Source organism: Zosterops lateralis, assembly GCF_965231275.1.
Source record: "Zosterops lateralis genome assembly, chromosome: 15".
NCBI lineage: Eukaryota > Metazoa > Chordata > Aves > Passeriformes > Zosteropidae > Zosterops > Zosterops lateralis.
The window spans coordinates 5819074-5834850 of record NC_139775.1 but is presented as its reverse complement, the minus strand read 5'-3'; the positions used below and the strand labels follow the sequence as shown (position 1 = coordinate 5834850).

General features: G+C 40.0%; 1 protein-coding gene across 1 annotated transcript in view; it reads left to right on the top strand.

Moving 5' to 3' along the window:
* OTOA (otoancorin) overlaps positions 1-15549 on the top strand; it is a gene marked incomplete at both ends in the record, with an annotated part of 31745 nt that extends 16196 nt beyond the window's left edge. Inside the window, 9 exons of the mRNA XM_083872297.1 lie at positions 1002-1095; positions 2209-2338; positions 5741-5928; positions 9623-9778; positions 11180-11322; positions 11724-11860; positions 12805-12902; positions 14743-14935; positions 15500-15549. Coding sequence (XP_083728423.1) covers positions 1002-1095; positions 2209-2338; positions 5741-5928; positions 9623-9778; positions 11180-11322; positions 11724-11860; positions 12805-12902; positions 14743-14935; positions 15500-15549 — 1189 coding nt within the window. The remainder of the gene's footprint in view (positions 1-1001; positions 1096-2208; positions 2339-5740; positions 5929-9622; positions 9779-11179; positions 11323-11723; positions 11861-12804; positions 12903-14742; positions 14936-15499) is intronic.
* Positions 15550-15777: the final 228 nt, after the last annotated feature.

Genomic DNA, 15777 nt, shown 5'->3' with positions numbered 1-15777 from the left:
TGGCAATAGGAGAGAGCAGAGAAGCAGAGGGATATAAAGTTTGAGCATCTGAAGCAGCAGAGTGGGTGGCATGTTGGATGTCATGAAAGACTCAGATTAGGAGGGCCAATGGAACTTCAATAGTATCAGTCATGCAAAGAACAAAGCCATCCTCTATCTAGAAGGAATATACTGTTTCTCTCTTGCATTGTCCCTTGGAAGTGTCTTGCATTGGAAAAGGGAGACTGGATGCACCGTTTCTAACCACCCCTGTGCCCTGATTTTGGTCACTTGATCCACCTAATCACATTAGATGCTGTTCAGCTTCCTGCTAGTCAGCATTTCTCTGTGATAGGACAGCTGTATTTTTCAGCAGATTCCATCCCTGCATTGATCTTGATACAAATCAGTTCTATTGAACCGTCCTACACTGTGCAAAATAAAATTTTACTTTCTTTTATATCATTTAATTCTGAAGATATTTAAACATCCTTATGGTGGAGCAAATGAAGTTGTTTGTGGGAACATGAGCTAGAAATGTATTTGTTACTACCCTCTTCTATAGGCTCTGTCAGGATGAAAATAACTTATCTAAGTGCTTTATTAAGTCACCCACCAAATGGGTTGACTAACGTTTGTCGGATTTGGATAATGTTTCTACTTCGCTTTTGATAACCATTTTGCAGACTACTATTGCAATATGAACTGATAGAAAATGGTAAATTTTCTTTCAAAGAAAGAATTATTTCTCCTTGTTCAAACACTGTAATGCTAAGAACACTTGACTATTGAGGGAGAGCTCCATCACCACCATATCTGAAGGGTTTTTGTGATTATATTGTGAGTTTCACTAATGCCCTATGCCCAGAGAGATGAGAAAATGCAATCTGGTGCTTGTAACAATGAATCATCACAATGGCATAAAACTGTCTGTGTGATAAAGTACCATAAAAACACTGAAGTTTCAGTATTAATTTTATTGTAACATTCTTTATTAATATTTTTTCAAAATATTTTTTCAGCTCCTCAAACAACTGGACAGCAGAAACAACATTAGATGTTGGACCATTCATAGCTCTGCTGTCAAAAGAGGAATTAAATGTCCTTGCTGAAAAGGTATGCTTTTATTAAAAATTTTAAATTTGTAACAGATATTTTAAAACTTGGATTTGTGAGCGTCATAATGCAGTCTAAATTATGTAACCTGAATGCTGAACTAGGTAAATAATTCTTTTGTCAAGGAACCCTGTATTAATGTTTCACATTTTCTTAACTCCATCAAAGGGATTACTTCTTGAGAGTAATGTTACTATAGACAATTACTTGCATGTGTACAATGACGATTGTACATTTTCACATAGGAAAAAAAGGGGCATTTATAGTGATGCAGACTCATTTTTAGTACTTTACACCTTGCAGTGCTCTTTACTCCATCCTCCTGCCTTCCAGCCATAAAAGTTGTGCTTCTTATCCTGTTATTAATGGGATCATACTGATCAAATTAGCATTTACTCATGTGGCCTTCGCCCTGGAGCCAGTGTAGCACAAGTTACAATATCTGATGGCCTCAGCATTGCACTTTGTAGTTTCCTTGCCTCTTTAGTCCATATAATCTTAATTTTTTAATGCATAGGAGTAAACTATGCTGGAATGAGGGATTCAATCTTCAGCAGAAATATGTGAACACAGTCAGCAGCTTTTCCACTGGAGATGATGCTTATAATTGACCAGATAGAATAGGACTGTTCAAATAAAAGGAAAGGGTCTAGCAGGGTGGAGGGGAGAGGTCAGAAAAGCCTAAAGAAGGCAAACTGGTCAAAGTTATTTCTCATAATTTAATTGGGTCCCTATCCTCAATTCATATACTTATCTGGAAAATTTAAGACAAGTGAACCGAAGCCTGAAATAAAATTGTGGAACTCATTGCTCCAGGAACGGCTGGACACAGATGCCAATCAGGCAGTGCTCAGGTGTTGCCAGAAGCTGAGGGGGCATACAGGAGGGAGAATCACTCAGAATTTGCCTTGTTGCTAATTTTTTCCCTGTCAAATATGTGCTGATGATCTTTCAGTAGCAGCCAATTTCTCTTTTCTGAAACATCTGCACAATGGGGCGAGACTGAACTGTTACTAACCCCTGCTTTGCTAAAGTCTGCTCAAGTCTTTCTCCACAAATTGATTTGTTTTAAAATGGAGAGAAGTCTTATTTATTCTTTCTTTCCTTTTGAAGTTCCAAGATATCATTTTACAAATAGCAAGGACAATTGGACCGGTTTCTTCAGCTGAAGAGCTTCTGTCAGCTGTGTTCGAGTCAGTCTCCAACGGCACTGGGAGCATCCGTTTGTCTCTCAGTGGAGCTGGTCAGTATTGCACCGGGTATCTGCAAAGGGCTGCCATTTGGGGCTGAGATGGTGCAATCCAAACAGACTTCGCCTCACTTTGTCATCGAATGCATTCTGAGAAGCCAAACAATAAAAGTGAAGTTATGAGTAACTTACAGATTTTCAGCAAAAAACAGTGAGAGTCTTCATTCTGCTGCTCATCAGAGTTGTATAATGCACTAATAGATGAAAAACTTTCATTACAGGATTGCATAATTAAGCATTTCCTGGGATCTTTCTGAGTGCACAAAGTAAAAAGATGAATTATCTGAATTAGAAGAGTTTTTGTTTGTTTGTTTATTTTGTAATCTAATTGAAGCCCCTTGAATTAAAAACCTGTGAAGGTGACAAGTTACCGTTGTGCTGAAAGATTGCACATAGTTAATCCTTTGCCAGACATGAGCATATGGTGACTGATCTGTTCTTAAATCTGACAGTGGTGGCACTGTGTTTTTTCTGTTTGTAATCGTCTAAAAGGTATTTTAATTAGCACCCAAAACAATCTATTAGAATCTCTGGTGACAAATGGATCATTTTCTTTATATAAGATAGATACTCTCACTATATTCTATTATTATAATAACAGTTATTCTTTCTCTTATCTGAAATTCACCCAGGCAGGATTTGTAAGCTGTGCCATCCTGTGCCATGGAAAACAATCCTGCTGTGGGGGAAGCTTTTGAAAAGCACCAATGGGAATTAAGACCCAAACATATTCAAGGAGTTTGATATGATCTGCCTTTGTCTTTGAAAATCTCCCCTTTGGTTCTCTGCTTAGCAGAATTGAGATTCAAGCTCTGAGCAGGCCACCATGGAAATCCATCTGCTTGTATAGCAGGAGATCTGAATGATGACTGTGTGTCTCTGGGAATGAATTTTCCTGTTACAATGCTGTATTCATAGGCAGAGAGAGGTGGAGGGAGTTCTAAGAGTTGTGTTTCTTCATAGCATGAAACAAAACATGACCTCAGTTGATCAGAGGAGTCATTACAGAATCAGCAGGCTCTATAAAAGGCAGGACTGAGCTGGTAAAATAGTAGGGTGTTAGTTCACCTGTATGCATAAAATTCACTCTTCCTTCAACAAGTAAATCAGCAGATCATAAGCCATATTTCTTTAGACATGGGACACAGGACTGAAGGTTCAGCAGCAGATATTTCAGCCTGCCTGTGTCCTTATGTGTTCTTTTTAAAGCTTCTGGATCTACATGAATCCCAAAGACTTCTCTAATCAGCCGAGCTCGTGTCCAGTGCAGTTGCAGAGCTCTCTCATCTGCATTGCAAGACCAATGCAAACCTGCCAGTGAAGCTGATGGTCTTTGTTAAAGTATAACTTGGCTCCAAGGCTATGGAGGTGCACAAGCTTGGGGTGCACAAGCTCAGCTGGGGGGAATCTGAGAAATGAGAACCTGAAAGATTGTTTATGCTACTCCAGGAAATGTTTCTGCAGCACAAACACAGTATTGAGCTTCTGTTACCAAACATAATCTCATCAGCTCCATACAACTCACACAGTGGTTTCAGTAAGAATGAAGTTTAATTACTGATTTGTGAATCACTAAAAAATTGGGTATTATGAAAATTACTCCAGAATAACATTGGTGCTTTTCATGCCACCAATGCTATTTTGCATTTCTCACAGACCAGTTGTGAGCAAATGTTAATAACAGCAGCAATTACCACTTACAGAGTTCTTGCATCTATGTCTATATCAAGATTAAAAACAAAGGTTTTAAGGCGCTTAAGGCAAGACAGAACATGAAAAGCAAAACTTGGGAACTGTGTATCTGAGATGCTACCAGAGAGCAGTGGCAGTGCTGGAGAAAGAATTCAGGTTTCTCACCACAAGCACTGAAATGTTATAGTGTATATATATTTTCCATCAAACTAAATGTATAACAAAAGGAAGAGCAAAGTAGCATCAGGTCAAAAATCTAATTAGTATTTCCCCCTTTCATCGCATCAGTGTACCTGTGCATTAAAAATTATAAAATCAATGGGTTTTTTTCAAGGACACGAAGTCCTAGATTTTCATGACTTGAGGAAGGGAGCTGCACTGTGTCTGGATGGGCAGTATTTACATGAGAAAAGCTGTCCTTCTGCAGCAGGGGAAAGGGAAACAATGCAGCTTCACAAGAGGGAGGTAAAGGGAGAGCAGAAGATCAGCTGGTACAGTGGAAGCTGAACAACATTTTCGTTTGCTCAACAGATTCAATCTTTTCAGTGTTCTACCCACTACTGCAGCTTCCTTTGATGCAAATAAATCCCTGCTCTGCCTCCTTTCAAAGTACAAATCTACTTTGTACATCCTCACTTTCATTTATTTATCTAGGGGAGCTTAGCTGAGGCACAGCATCTGTGAAATTCCTGCTTTTTACTCGTAATGACTGTATCCAAAGACATGTAGGGATTATTTGGTTTAGATAATTATTTAATAAGGTTTTCCTAAATTAGTGACAGGAGAGGGAGCAGTAAACAACCACATTAGGATTCTTATTTCTGCTTTCCATCAACATTAGAGGTAGATTATGCCAACAAAGACTAGGATTTGTTAAAACACATAGTGGAAACTGTCTGGTTTGATAATGCATAGGCCTGGAACTTGACTGTAAATAAGATCTTTAAAGGCAGTTTGTCTGTCCAAACAGTGCTGTGGTAAGTGAACAGCCCTCTCTAGATCCTGACATTTTAACAACAGCCCTGACATAATGACCAAGCACTGTGCTTCTCTGACACATCCAGCTTCTGTCTTCATCTTGTTTAAATGTCAGGCAAGTCTTACAAGACATATATCTCTATCACGCCTTTCAGAGTGCAAGGACCTCTCATGTCTGTTACATTCCTGTTGAGCTGGATTCACTGTCTGAATGTGATGTTTATTCAGCTGAAGCTCTTTTTGGTGAACTTCCACCAGGGTCATCCCAAACATTTGCATTTCACTCCTATTGAATCAAGGCTCCCAGCAAATGGTGGCTTTACCTCAGAACAAACCTTTGCCTGGGTTTTGATGCCTTTAGAGAATCAGACTTGAAAGAAACTTGCAAGATACTTGTAGTTCTTATTGCACACATCCATATTTTAGTTTTATTGTGGCATCCTGCATTGTAACTGTTCTGAAATGTATGTCTACTTTTGTCCAGCATGCACTGCCTTTGGAGTACAGAGGATATAATCCATGTCTTGCAAATTAGGCAAATTCTAGTTTTATATCCAGAACATTAATATAAATATTTTTTTTAATTCTTCAATTATAAAATAATTAATCAATATAACATCAGCAGCAGTTAATTTTCATAGTCTGTTGCTCTCTTAAATATCAATATTGCTTTGATTTATTTTGTCATCTCTTTGATGAAAACTCTTGCTATTTGACCTTTTTCAGATTGTCTGAGAACCAGAGCTCCTTCTTCAAATGAAATAATTAAATTAGGAGAAGCAAATGTCTTTTGGTCAGTTCAGGAACTGAAATGCATGGACCCAGGGACTTTTGACAAAAATGTGGAACTTCTTGGGGCTGTCTCAGGTTTTAACAGCTCCCAGCTGACTGCCTTGAAGGAAAAAGCCAAGCAGGTAACTATCCTGTTTGTGAAGGAAAATTAAATCTGTAACTTGATTTGGTGTTATTGAACTATGTAGTTCTAAAATAACTGTGCTATGTCAATGTCACTACTGCCACAAGAATTTCTATGGTTTATTGGAAAAATAATGTGAGGTGGTGGTTTCTAGAAGACTATTGCCCTTGCTTTAGAGTCAACAGGCAAGTAGTTCTGAGCTATTGGCAGCTGGAAAAGTGAAGAGTTTTTACTTTTGAATTGCTTTTCTGCTTGCTTCTCACTTTTCTTTCATAAATGAAAAATCAGCAAGCAGTACTAGGGGCTGTTGATTGCTCTGCTGAGAATTAAGCTTGGCATGTTAAACTGTCTACATGGATGCTAAATATAGCTTACAGCAGGGTAAAACCAAACTGACTGAAAGGCAGTTATTGGCTTAATAAAGCTCCTTCTTCTACCTTCTTCTCACAGGCAGGGACAGACCCATCAGTGGGAAATTTTAGGGAGGAAAAAATCCACCTACATTTTGTCTTTACCAGAAGCATAGTCGGACAAAGGACTGTGCTGGGGGCAGCTCAGCACTCTGGCTGGGTCTGGGGCATCAACAGAGCCCTAAGCAGCCTTGCCTGAGCCAGTGTGGGCTGGGAGAAAAGTCGGACTTTGCTCCAGCCCTGTTGTTGCCATTGCACTTCTCCCGTGGGGGTGACCTTCTCTTGCTGCTTTGTGGTTGCCTGCACTGCCAGGGAATGGGCAAATTCACAGACATACTTTTGATTCAGCAAGAAAAAGCCTTAAGGTGCAGTGAGACAAATTGTTTTGGCTGCAGAAAACTCAGAGGTGAAGAGGGTATCGGCCCCAGCTTGGCTTCAGCTTCCTGTCAGCAGCATCTGCTGCAGGTTATCTGTTCTCTGCTTCCATCTCTGCATGGCTACCCTGTAATCCCCTTCTGTCAAAATGATCCAACATGTAAAAGTCCTTTTTAGGTTCCATCAGATCATTCTGACAGAATGAGGTTGGGAAGCATCTACAAGTTGCAGTAGGCTGCAAGTAATATAGAGTGCAAGAGGCCCAATTGGAGACCTGGGGGCCAGGACTTCTGGAGGAAGGCAGGAGCAAGGGACAACGTGGACCTGGGCAGCATCTCCTTAAACCAGCAGCTGCTGCCAGCAGTGGAGCTGACCTGGGATTCTGGGTAAATAAGGCCAACTGTGCCATTTTTGGCAGTGAAGCTCAGCTTTTAAAACAGTGGAACTGCAGGTGCTTGAAGAGAAGTGGCACTGCTCAGATTTCAGACAGCAGATGGTGACTCTCTGCAGTTGTGTCTCTGCTGCCTTGTTGTAGGAGGACAACTACAGCAAGAGGGAAGCAAGTCAGCTTCCCTCTGTCAGCATGGACACAGCTGGGTAGGAAAAGGGGAAAAAATGTAATTCTAGAAGAAAATATAAACTGTGCTCCCCTGACATAGTGGAAACTACTATTCTTTACAGCAGTGTAAAATATTGGTATACTTATAGAGTGATGTCAGTTGTAGGGAAATTGCCAACGAGGTTGATACACTCACATTTCTGGCTATATTCAAAGAACACACAGATCTGTAGTGCACTGAATGGCAATATATTCTGTCTGTGTTTGTACAGATTTCTGCTAGACAAAGACAGACTTCCTATATATTAATTTCAAAATGCAATGTGGTTTTAAAATGAGCATGAAGCACGAGAAATGAGACAGGACAGGCAAAGCTCCTTGAAATTATGTGCATAGATGTTGTTATGTTATTAACATCTTCAATTAAAGGTTTCATTAAGCCTGAACTACTCATTGTTCCAAACTAATTCAAAAAGTCTGGTTATCAGATTGTGTCTTAATGAAAGTAAGAAGCTTAGCTCACTTGTAAGTTGAAGGTCTCCCAGCTCTGCAGCAGTGACAGCTGTATGGATCTGTAGTCTCTAGGTGAATGAGGACAAAGGAGTGTTTCAGTTTCATGTGTTGTGTTATTTATATCATTCTGCCTGAGATTTCACCTCGCACTGTCAGATAATACTATTTATGAAGTACTTCAAATTCTGTAGTTTATGGCCTAGATCAGGAAACAGACACTTGACATTTTTGCCTGCATATGTTTCATGTATCTCTTAAGCTAGAGAATTAAAAGCTTTAAAATAGGGCTAATGCTTTTTACTATCTATTTTCTTTGGAAAAGATTGAAGATTCCCAGACTTAGACCCTTTATGACGTTGTAAAAGCAACACATAAGGTCTGGTGGAAACTCAGTTGGGAGGTACAAGTTCAGCAATGTATCTCTTAAACAAATCCTTAACCTGAGGGTCACAGTTGGGAAATACACCCTGGGAGCTCTGAGGCTGCTCTGTGCTGGATATACATGTTGGTACGAACAGTAGAGAGCCTGCAGCTCTGTGTAAGGAGTATTTAATTTCAGAGATCCAGACTCCTGAGCTTTACTTTTATGCTTTCTGGAGATTGTACAGCTCCATGTCTATCTGATGGTGCAAACACTTCTTAGTAGGCAACTGCAGAGATGCTCTTCAGCAAGTCCCCACTGGATTTATCCTTTCTAACATTATGAACAAAACTTAAATTGTAGCTATCCCGAAAAGGGAGTAAATATTTTTCTGACTCAGGGAGTAGCCCAGCCCTGGGCTTTTAGTCTTAATTTTCTAGGTGGAGTTAGCAGCACAATATTATACTAGAAACCTGTCATGTATTTTCTGACACAAAGCAGAGTTGCTGATGTACATGAAAGCTTTCAAGTGAGCATTTTTTTTTTTTTTGAATGCGTGCCTGTCTTGTTCAAGTCACTTCCTTCAGCCAAAACCTAGTGTCTTTTTTCTGTAAAGGCAATTGGCCACATCTGGGGAGATACTGACCATTGTCTACAGTCTTCTACCCTTGGCAACTAAATGTAATTGACAGTTCTGGCCTCCGGAAATTCAGCTCTTGATGGACTTTTATTCTTTACTCAGGCAGAACTTTTCCTGATACCAAAATTTCCTTTGGGCTGCTCAGTGACAGCTTTTCAATCACTGTAACTTTATCACAAATAAAGTTAAAAGCAGGGGAAGTTACCAGATTAAATACATTGGTACTGGTTTAGAAGAGCCCCTGCTTATTTCTTTGGGTTTTTTACAAAGCTTTACAAATTTAACTGTATACGTATAAGCGCTTTTAAATTACTTTTTTATTTTAACATTGTATGAACACAATCTAGAAATCAGAATTTAAGGAACAGGTTCTTTGTCTGTATTACTTGATTCTCTACTTTGTCTTTCCTTGTCAGTGACTGAGCCAGGGTGACTGGTCACAAAAGCAACTTGAAGTCGGTCTCCTGGAGTGATTGCAGCTGGGTAGAAGCCCAGGTACTGCAGATGCTGCTTTCTTGGCAGTACAACAGTGTGGATCTAGGCACAGATTCCCATTTTCATTGTTCTTAGTTGTTTTGCTCCTACAGCCACGCTTCCAGCAGTTCCTATTCTGACTCGTCAACAAGTCCAAGCTGTAAAAATTGCAGCATTTTTAGATGAACTAATCATTATTGGTGTAGAACCTCAAAAACCTTCACAATACCTCAGCTCTGCCTTTTGTATGCAAACAGGAATATTCAGCTTTTAGGACTTTTAAACTAAGAGATTTGAGAACGGTGTATACAGAGGAAGAGTCATAATGATCTAACAGATATTAATGACTCTCATCTAAAGGTTTGGGGGCTGCTGCCAGACTGGAGAAGTTACCAAATCATCTCTCTGGGCCGCATTGCTCTGGCACTCACTGAGCAGGAAATCACAGAGCTGGACCTGCACTCCATCGACACCGTTTCTGTTCTTAGTCAGCAAACAGAGTGGACTCTTACCCAGGTGAGTGAGTTAATGAATGTACTCCGGGTGAAAGGCTCTGGATTCATGCCCTTTGGGACTCAAGTCCTGGAATTGTCTAGAAAACACATCCAGGGATCCACACTACTCCCTGCTGCTTTTCTGCTGCTGTGACCCCAGTGAAAGTACTCAGGCAGGTCAGCACTGGTGTCTGCCTGGCTGGGGATTCCCCGGGGAGGTGGCCAAGACAGCATCAACCACTGTTAATTGGGGTGGAGATGAACGTCTTCTTTAGCATTTGCCCACTAAACAGTGGAAAGAGGTCAGCAGCTCCTCTCACACTGTCCCTGGAATAGACACTACTGCTAGGAGTACTAGTCCTTCCTAACTAAGGACAATCACAGAATAGGTAGTGTGCCTCGACCCAGCGTCCACTGCCCTAGAAGCCCTTTATTAGCAAATACACTCCTCTCATGTTCCTTTCCTTGAATAACTTCTAGTTATGTCAATGGCACTTTCATAATAAGAGGTAAAAACCTCTATTTATATATGCAATTGGCAGCATATTTCTGATTTGGTGGCCCATACCATCAGGGCTCTGAGGCTGCACAGATGCTGGCATGGTAGCAGTTCTGGCAGAATATCACAAATCTGTTTAATAGATTCGTGTTCTGAAGGGAGCACTTGGGAGGATTTTATACAGAACCAGTTGGCTTTTGAGGTTTCCTGCTGTCAGGAAGATTAGTTAGTTAAAAGAGATTCATCCTACTGAACTTTGTCTAAAACATAGGCATCTAGTTAAGCTAGTTATTTGAAGCTCAGCATTGTGGATAGATTAGGAGGAAATCTTGGAAGATGCTTATTTCTTTCACTGGCTGTGAAGGATGCCTTGGCGACAGGCTTGATATGGACTCAGTTTTTAAAGGGTTAGTTTAAAATGAGCATCATCCTAAATTACTTTGTCTTGCAAAGACACTTTAGTACCAATATCCCATTCATATCTGAAAATTAATCCTAAACACAGGATTATAGTACTCATATATGGCACTTAAATAAGACAAGTCATCCTGGGTATTAAAAATAATAAAAATTATATATTGATCCCCTTAGGTATTTTATGTTTTCTTGTAGCAGTTTAATTGATTCTGTGAGGCAATCCATCGCCATTTCTTCTGGTGAAGACTTTCCTTGTGACCTAGCAGAAGAAGTCCAGAATGTTTTCACACCATTTGCATTTAGCAAGTGGTTGGACAACAGTGCCCTCTTTTAGTGTCACATGTAGGTGGTGACAGTGCTCCTCCTGAAGGCCATGGCCATACGCTGGGGAGGCTCAGGATATATATTTATGCTCCATAGCTTCTGGTAGGATTTTAAGCATCTAGTAACAAATCCTTCAATTATGTTTACTGTGTTCATGCATACTATCATACTATGTTTTTGTAGGCAAGAGCTATTTTGAAAGGTTTTCTAGACGACTCTAGCCAGACCATCAGCACGCTAAAAAGTTTTGATTTAGTTGGATTAGGAACTATTCTCTGTGCCTTGAACTCCACAGAAATCACATCCATAAGCACTGCTGAATTCAGGTACTGCATTTTATATCTAATAGAATATTTATTAGTAACTCTATTGATAAAATTTATTGTGCCATTTTTGTTCCATCAAGATTTTTAGAGCCTAAAGGACAACTTTTTGCATTTTAAATGCTTTTAGAAAAGCAGAAGGCATGCAGCAGTTGTTTAAAACATAGTTTTAAACATTCTTTTATAGTTTTCACCTGCCATTTATATTCCACCATTTAAGCATTGCATTGAAAAATCCAAGTTTTTGCTCAAAAACCTAAAATGTTTGTATGCAATTTGTGTACCTATATCTTAAATTGAAAATGTGTTTTACAGTCTTCTTACAGCAGGCTAAGTATATTCCAGGGCTATTTAGTACTACATGTACTAGCAGCTTGTAATGATGACCTTGTTGCCTTTTGCAGTGCTGCAGTTGCAAGAATTGGCCTGTTGTTTTGTAGCACCCCTGTTCTGAGACAGTTTAAGAAGATGACAGAATCTGTGTTTGGTGCTGCTACCAGCTGGAATGGCTCTATTTTACAGGAAATTGGTACTATAGCAGGTAACAAAACTACCACTCCAGATGGTGATGGTCGTGAAGCATTACTATGAAGAGATGGGTTCACCTAGCTGGGGATTTTTCTAGACTGGCAAAAGACATTTCTTCCAGAGGGGAGTCACCTGCAGGGGCAGACATCCAGCAGCTTCAGAAGCACTAAGGAAAAGTCACGGTATTCTCTGTGAGGTTCTGTGTATCTGGTCAAACTGACCTTGGGAAGCACAGCCTGAAGTTGCTTGGATCCTGTAAGTTGAAAAGGGTAAATCAAGGAGGGCAAAACCAAGCAGGATTCCAGAGGCAGACACTCTCTGTGAACCAGGCTGTACTGAGAGGAGCTGTGCTCTGGCTGCACAAGCATCCTGCCTGGAAGGAATGGGCTGCCCAGGGAAGAGCACAAGGGCAGGACTGGCCTAGAGTGATGCTTCTCCAGAGTGCTCTGGTGTCCTCGGAGATCTTCTGGGCTAGAGGTTACTCCCAGTTTTGTTCCTGGATTTGTTTCTCTGTTATTGTTTAACTGCACATTGAACTCTCATGATTTTTAGCATCCCCAATGCCTGCGGCAATGAATCCCACCATAACCACCTAGGTGGTGAAGAAGTCACTCCCATTGCATGTTATACTCCCTAACTGTGGATCAGAAGAGACTGTGAATGAGCATTCCCTAATAACATTGCTTATGATTTTATAGGTTTTTATAATTCCCTTTTCCAAGATAAAGTAATTCGGGTAGAGTATATTCCATGTCAATGGCTAAGGTCAGATGATATGTAATGCTGAAATATAATGAAAGAAAACACAGAAAGAACCAGTATCTCTCTATATAACCCCCTGGAGTAAACAATTTATTATACATTTTTAATAAATCCTTGAAGTTTATATTACCTTAAAAGTAAATTTAATAAAAAGAACATTAACTGAGTTTTGTTTCTATTATGTGGATTTTTTAGGTGGTTTGAATGAAGATGAATTAAAAGCTTTTGATAAAAGCTTGATGCCATATTTCCAGCCATCAGCAGTAAGACATATACCTCCTGAAATTTTCCAAGTAAGAGCTTGATTACTGAAGAAGTTACTAAACTTTTATTGGTTTTCCTCCAGTTTTTATTGGTTTTGTACTTTATTCCAGTATAAGTAAACTGCACTCATTTATAGGTTTTGGCAAAATTTTTTCTATGGTCTGTTAAGTGAGAGACCATCAATGATCTGGAACATTAACTTTCAGCTGTATCATCTGTATTTGGGATGCCCATGAAATATGCTAGACAAGCTTTAGTCATCTTTCAGAATGCATCCCAAAGAAAAAGCAAGTATCACAAAACAGGGAATGGACACTGTATCTTCCAGTATTTTATTCAGATCTGAATTTTTTTCTCTGTTTATTAACATTTTCAAGGATGCTGTAACAGCTACAGATTTCTCTGCTGACTGTGCAGGAGCTGTTTTATTAACCTAAAATCTGGCACCATTCTCCTGAGTTAGCTCTGAAAACAGATTGTACAGGCAGATACAGATCAGAAAGGAATTACATCTAATTACAGCAGTACTGAATGTGGATCAGAAATTAGAACAGGGATCCTGAGATCATTGCCCCTGACTTTCTTTGACTTAGTGAAAAGATTAATACTCTGCCTGGGCTGGTCTCTTTCAGATGCTCAGGCAAGCAATGTACTTATGGACAGATGAGCTAAACAGAGTTAACTGTGTCAGCTCCCATAAAAAAAGAAAAGCTCCTTGAGCACTAACTGTTTGTGCACAGTACCACTGACAGTTCAGATAAGCCTAAAATGTCCTTACAGAAACTATTTCTTTGCAAAACAGCTCTATATCATCTTGTAGAATTTCTATCAAACAACATTTTTTTTTAGTTAGAGTAGTAATAATGCTACAAGAAGTGATTAACAAAAAGCAGGGTACCTCTTTGGAAGAGCTTTCCGTATTCAGATTCAAAGAAGATTTTGGTTTTACACAGGTATTTATGGCCTCGTTTTGCAGCTGTATAAATTATTCACATTTTGATTTATGAAAAATTACATTGTATTATGGACTTAAGTGAGTTAAGAAGATGCTCAATTCAAAATGTCTGAACCTGTAGACATTTCCAGGAGTTTGCTCAGTTTAAACCAGCACACCATTTGGTAGACAGTGAAAAATGGGCAAGGGTTTGCTCCATCATCTGACCTACTTGCAAGGGGAATTTTGTCTTTCCAAAGTAGAACCTGGATGCAGAACTGTTGCAAGAAAAATGCTTGTTTTGTAGGAGGGTTAAAATGCTTGTGACTGCAGAATGTTAACTAGAACTAAAGCCTGCCCAATAATGCAGGCTTTACAAACTGGTTAACTGCTATGTGATATAAGAGAATTACTGTAAGATTATGATTGTCATGTTTAATTTTTAAACTTAATATGAAAAAAGTGGGAAAATTTTCAATCTAAAAGGGAAAATCTCATTGCTCTACTGCTAACTATAATCAAAGGTCAAATGTAAGTTCAAGTGAGGTTGCTTGGGAGCAGATATAAGAGGAAATAAATGAAAACATAAGAGGTTGCACAACACCATTAGTCTTTGAACAAATCAGAACAGAAATGGCTGGAAAATTAAACTCCAACAATATATTGAAGAAGTGTACAATACAGTGCTGGCATAGAAAGCTTCTCAAGCTGTCAGCTCCCAACATCAAAGAGAAAGGTGACAGATAAATGAGTGGTCAGGGAAGTAAATGAATACAGAGGATTTTTTTAAGCTCTATTGAGCTCTTTTATAGCAATACAATGTTGAAGGCTATTGTCCCTCATTCCAAATGCAAGGCAGTGCTGACTTCTAATTCCTTACCTGCCTTCTATAACTGACAGCCTAAACCAATTTTTCTGTCTTTTGTTCCTCTCAGGCTTTGTCCCCAGAACAAATAGCAAACTTGGGCCCTGAGAACGCCGCCATGGTTACAGGATTGCAGCAGGAGCACCTGGATGGAGCACAGCTCCAGAGCCTGGGGCTGGCACTGGATGGAGCCAGGCACAGCAGCCCAGGGACACAGAGCACTGCAGGATCTCCCCAGCAGGTGCAAACCCCAGCTCCAAGTGGTGAGTGGAGTCCTGCTCCTGCCCAGGGGAAGGGCACACAGTGGGGTGTGAGTTCTCACAGCGTGCACCAGGGTCAGGCCTCTGTTCTGAGGGTGGGTTACAGTGAATTTACTAATCAGCTTCTACAGTCGTGCCTCAAATCACATGCCTGACCAAGACAAACAGCAAGGAGGATGTTGGACTTACCCACAGCAAAAGGTAATGGAGGAAGGCTGTCAGATGGCATTAGCAGCTGTCTAGTAGCATTACCCTGTGCTAAGCACTAGCTTGTGTAAAAGCTAGTCTGAAACAGTGAGCTTTTCCCTCTCCTTTCCCATATTCTTTGCCTAAATTTAAGGCAGGAATCTCCATCTCTGGAGCTTCAGGTAAGAAGCTTTATGAGCAGCAGAATGTTGTTTGCAGAGCTGCAAGTGGGAGAGGAGGTAGTACTGGGATGGATTAGCATCTTTATCCAGACTGTAGGACCATTTAATAGTTTTTCCTTTCATTCCCATCCTATTTGGAATTAAAGCCTATTAGTACCTATACTTCGGTGGTTTAATCTTTTACTTCTTCATATTTCAGTTTATACTGAGCAAGTCACACTGACAATGTCAATGGATGTGTTACAGTGAGAGTTTGCACATAATCAAGACAATGTTGAGAACTTATCCCTATCAGACAGCAAATATTGTTGCTTCCAGTGGCACCACTGAGATGTAAGCTGTTGGAGGAGAGAGAGGGAAGCCAAGTGCTGAAACAGGAGTAAGGGGAACTAAATTGCTGTGATGCCCTTGCTGGAATTAAAGCAGACCTTCCCAGAAGCACCTGGGAAGTGCTCTTAGCCCAGCTCCCTCGCACAA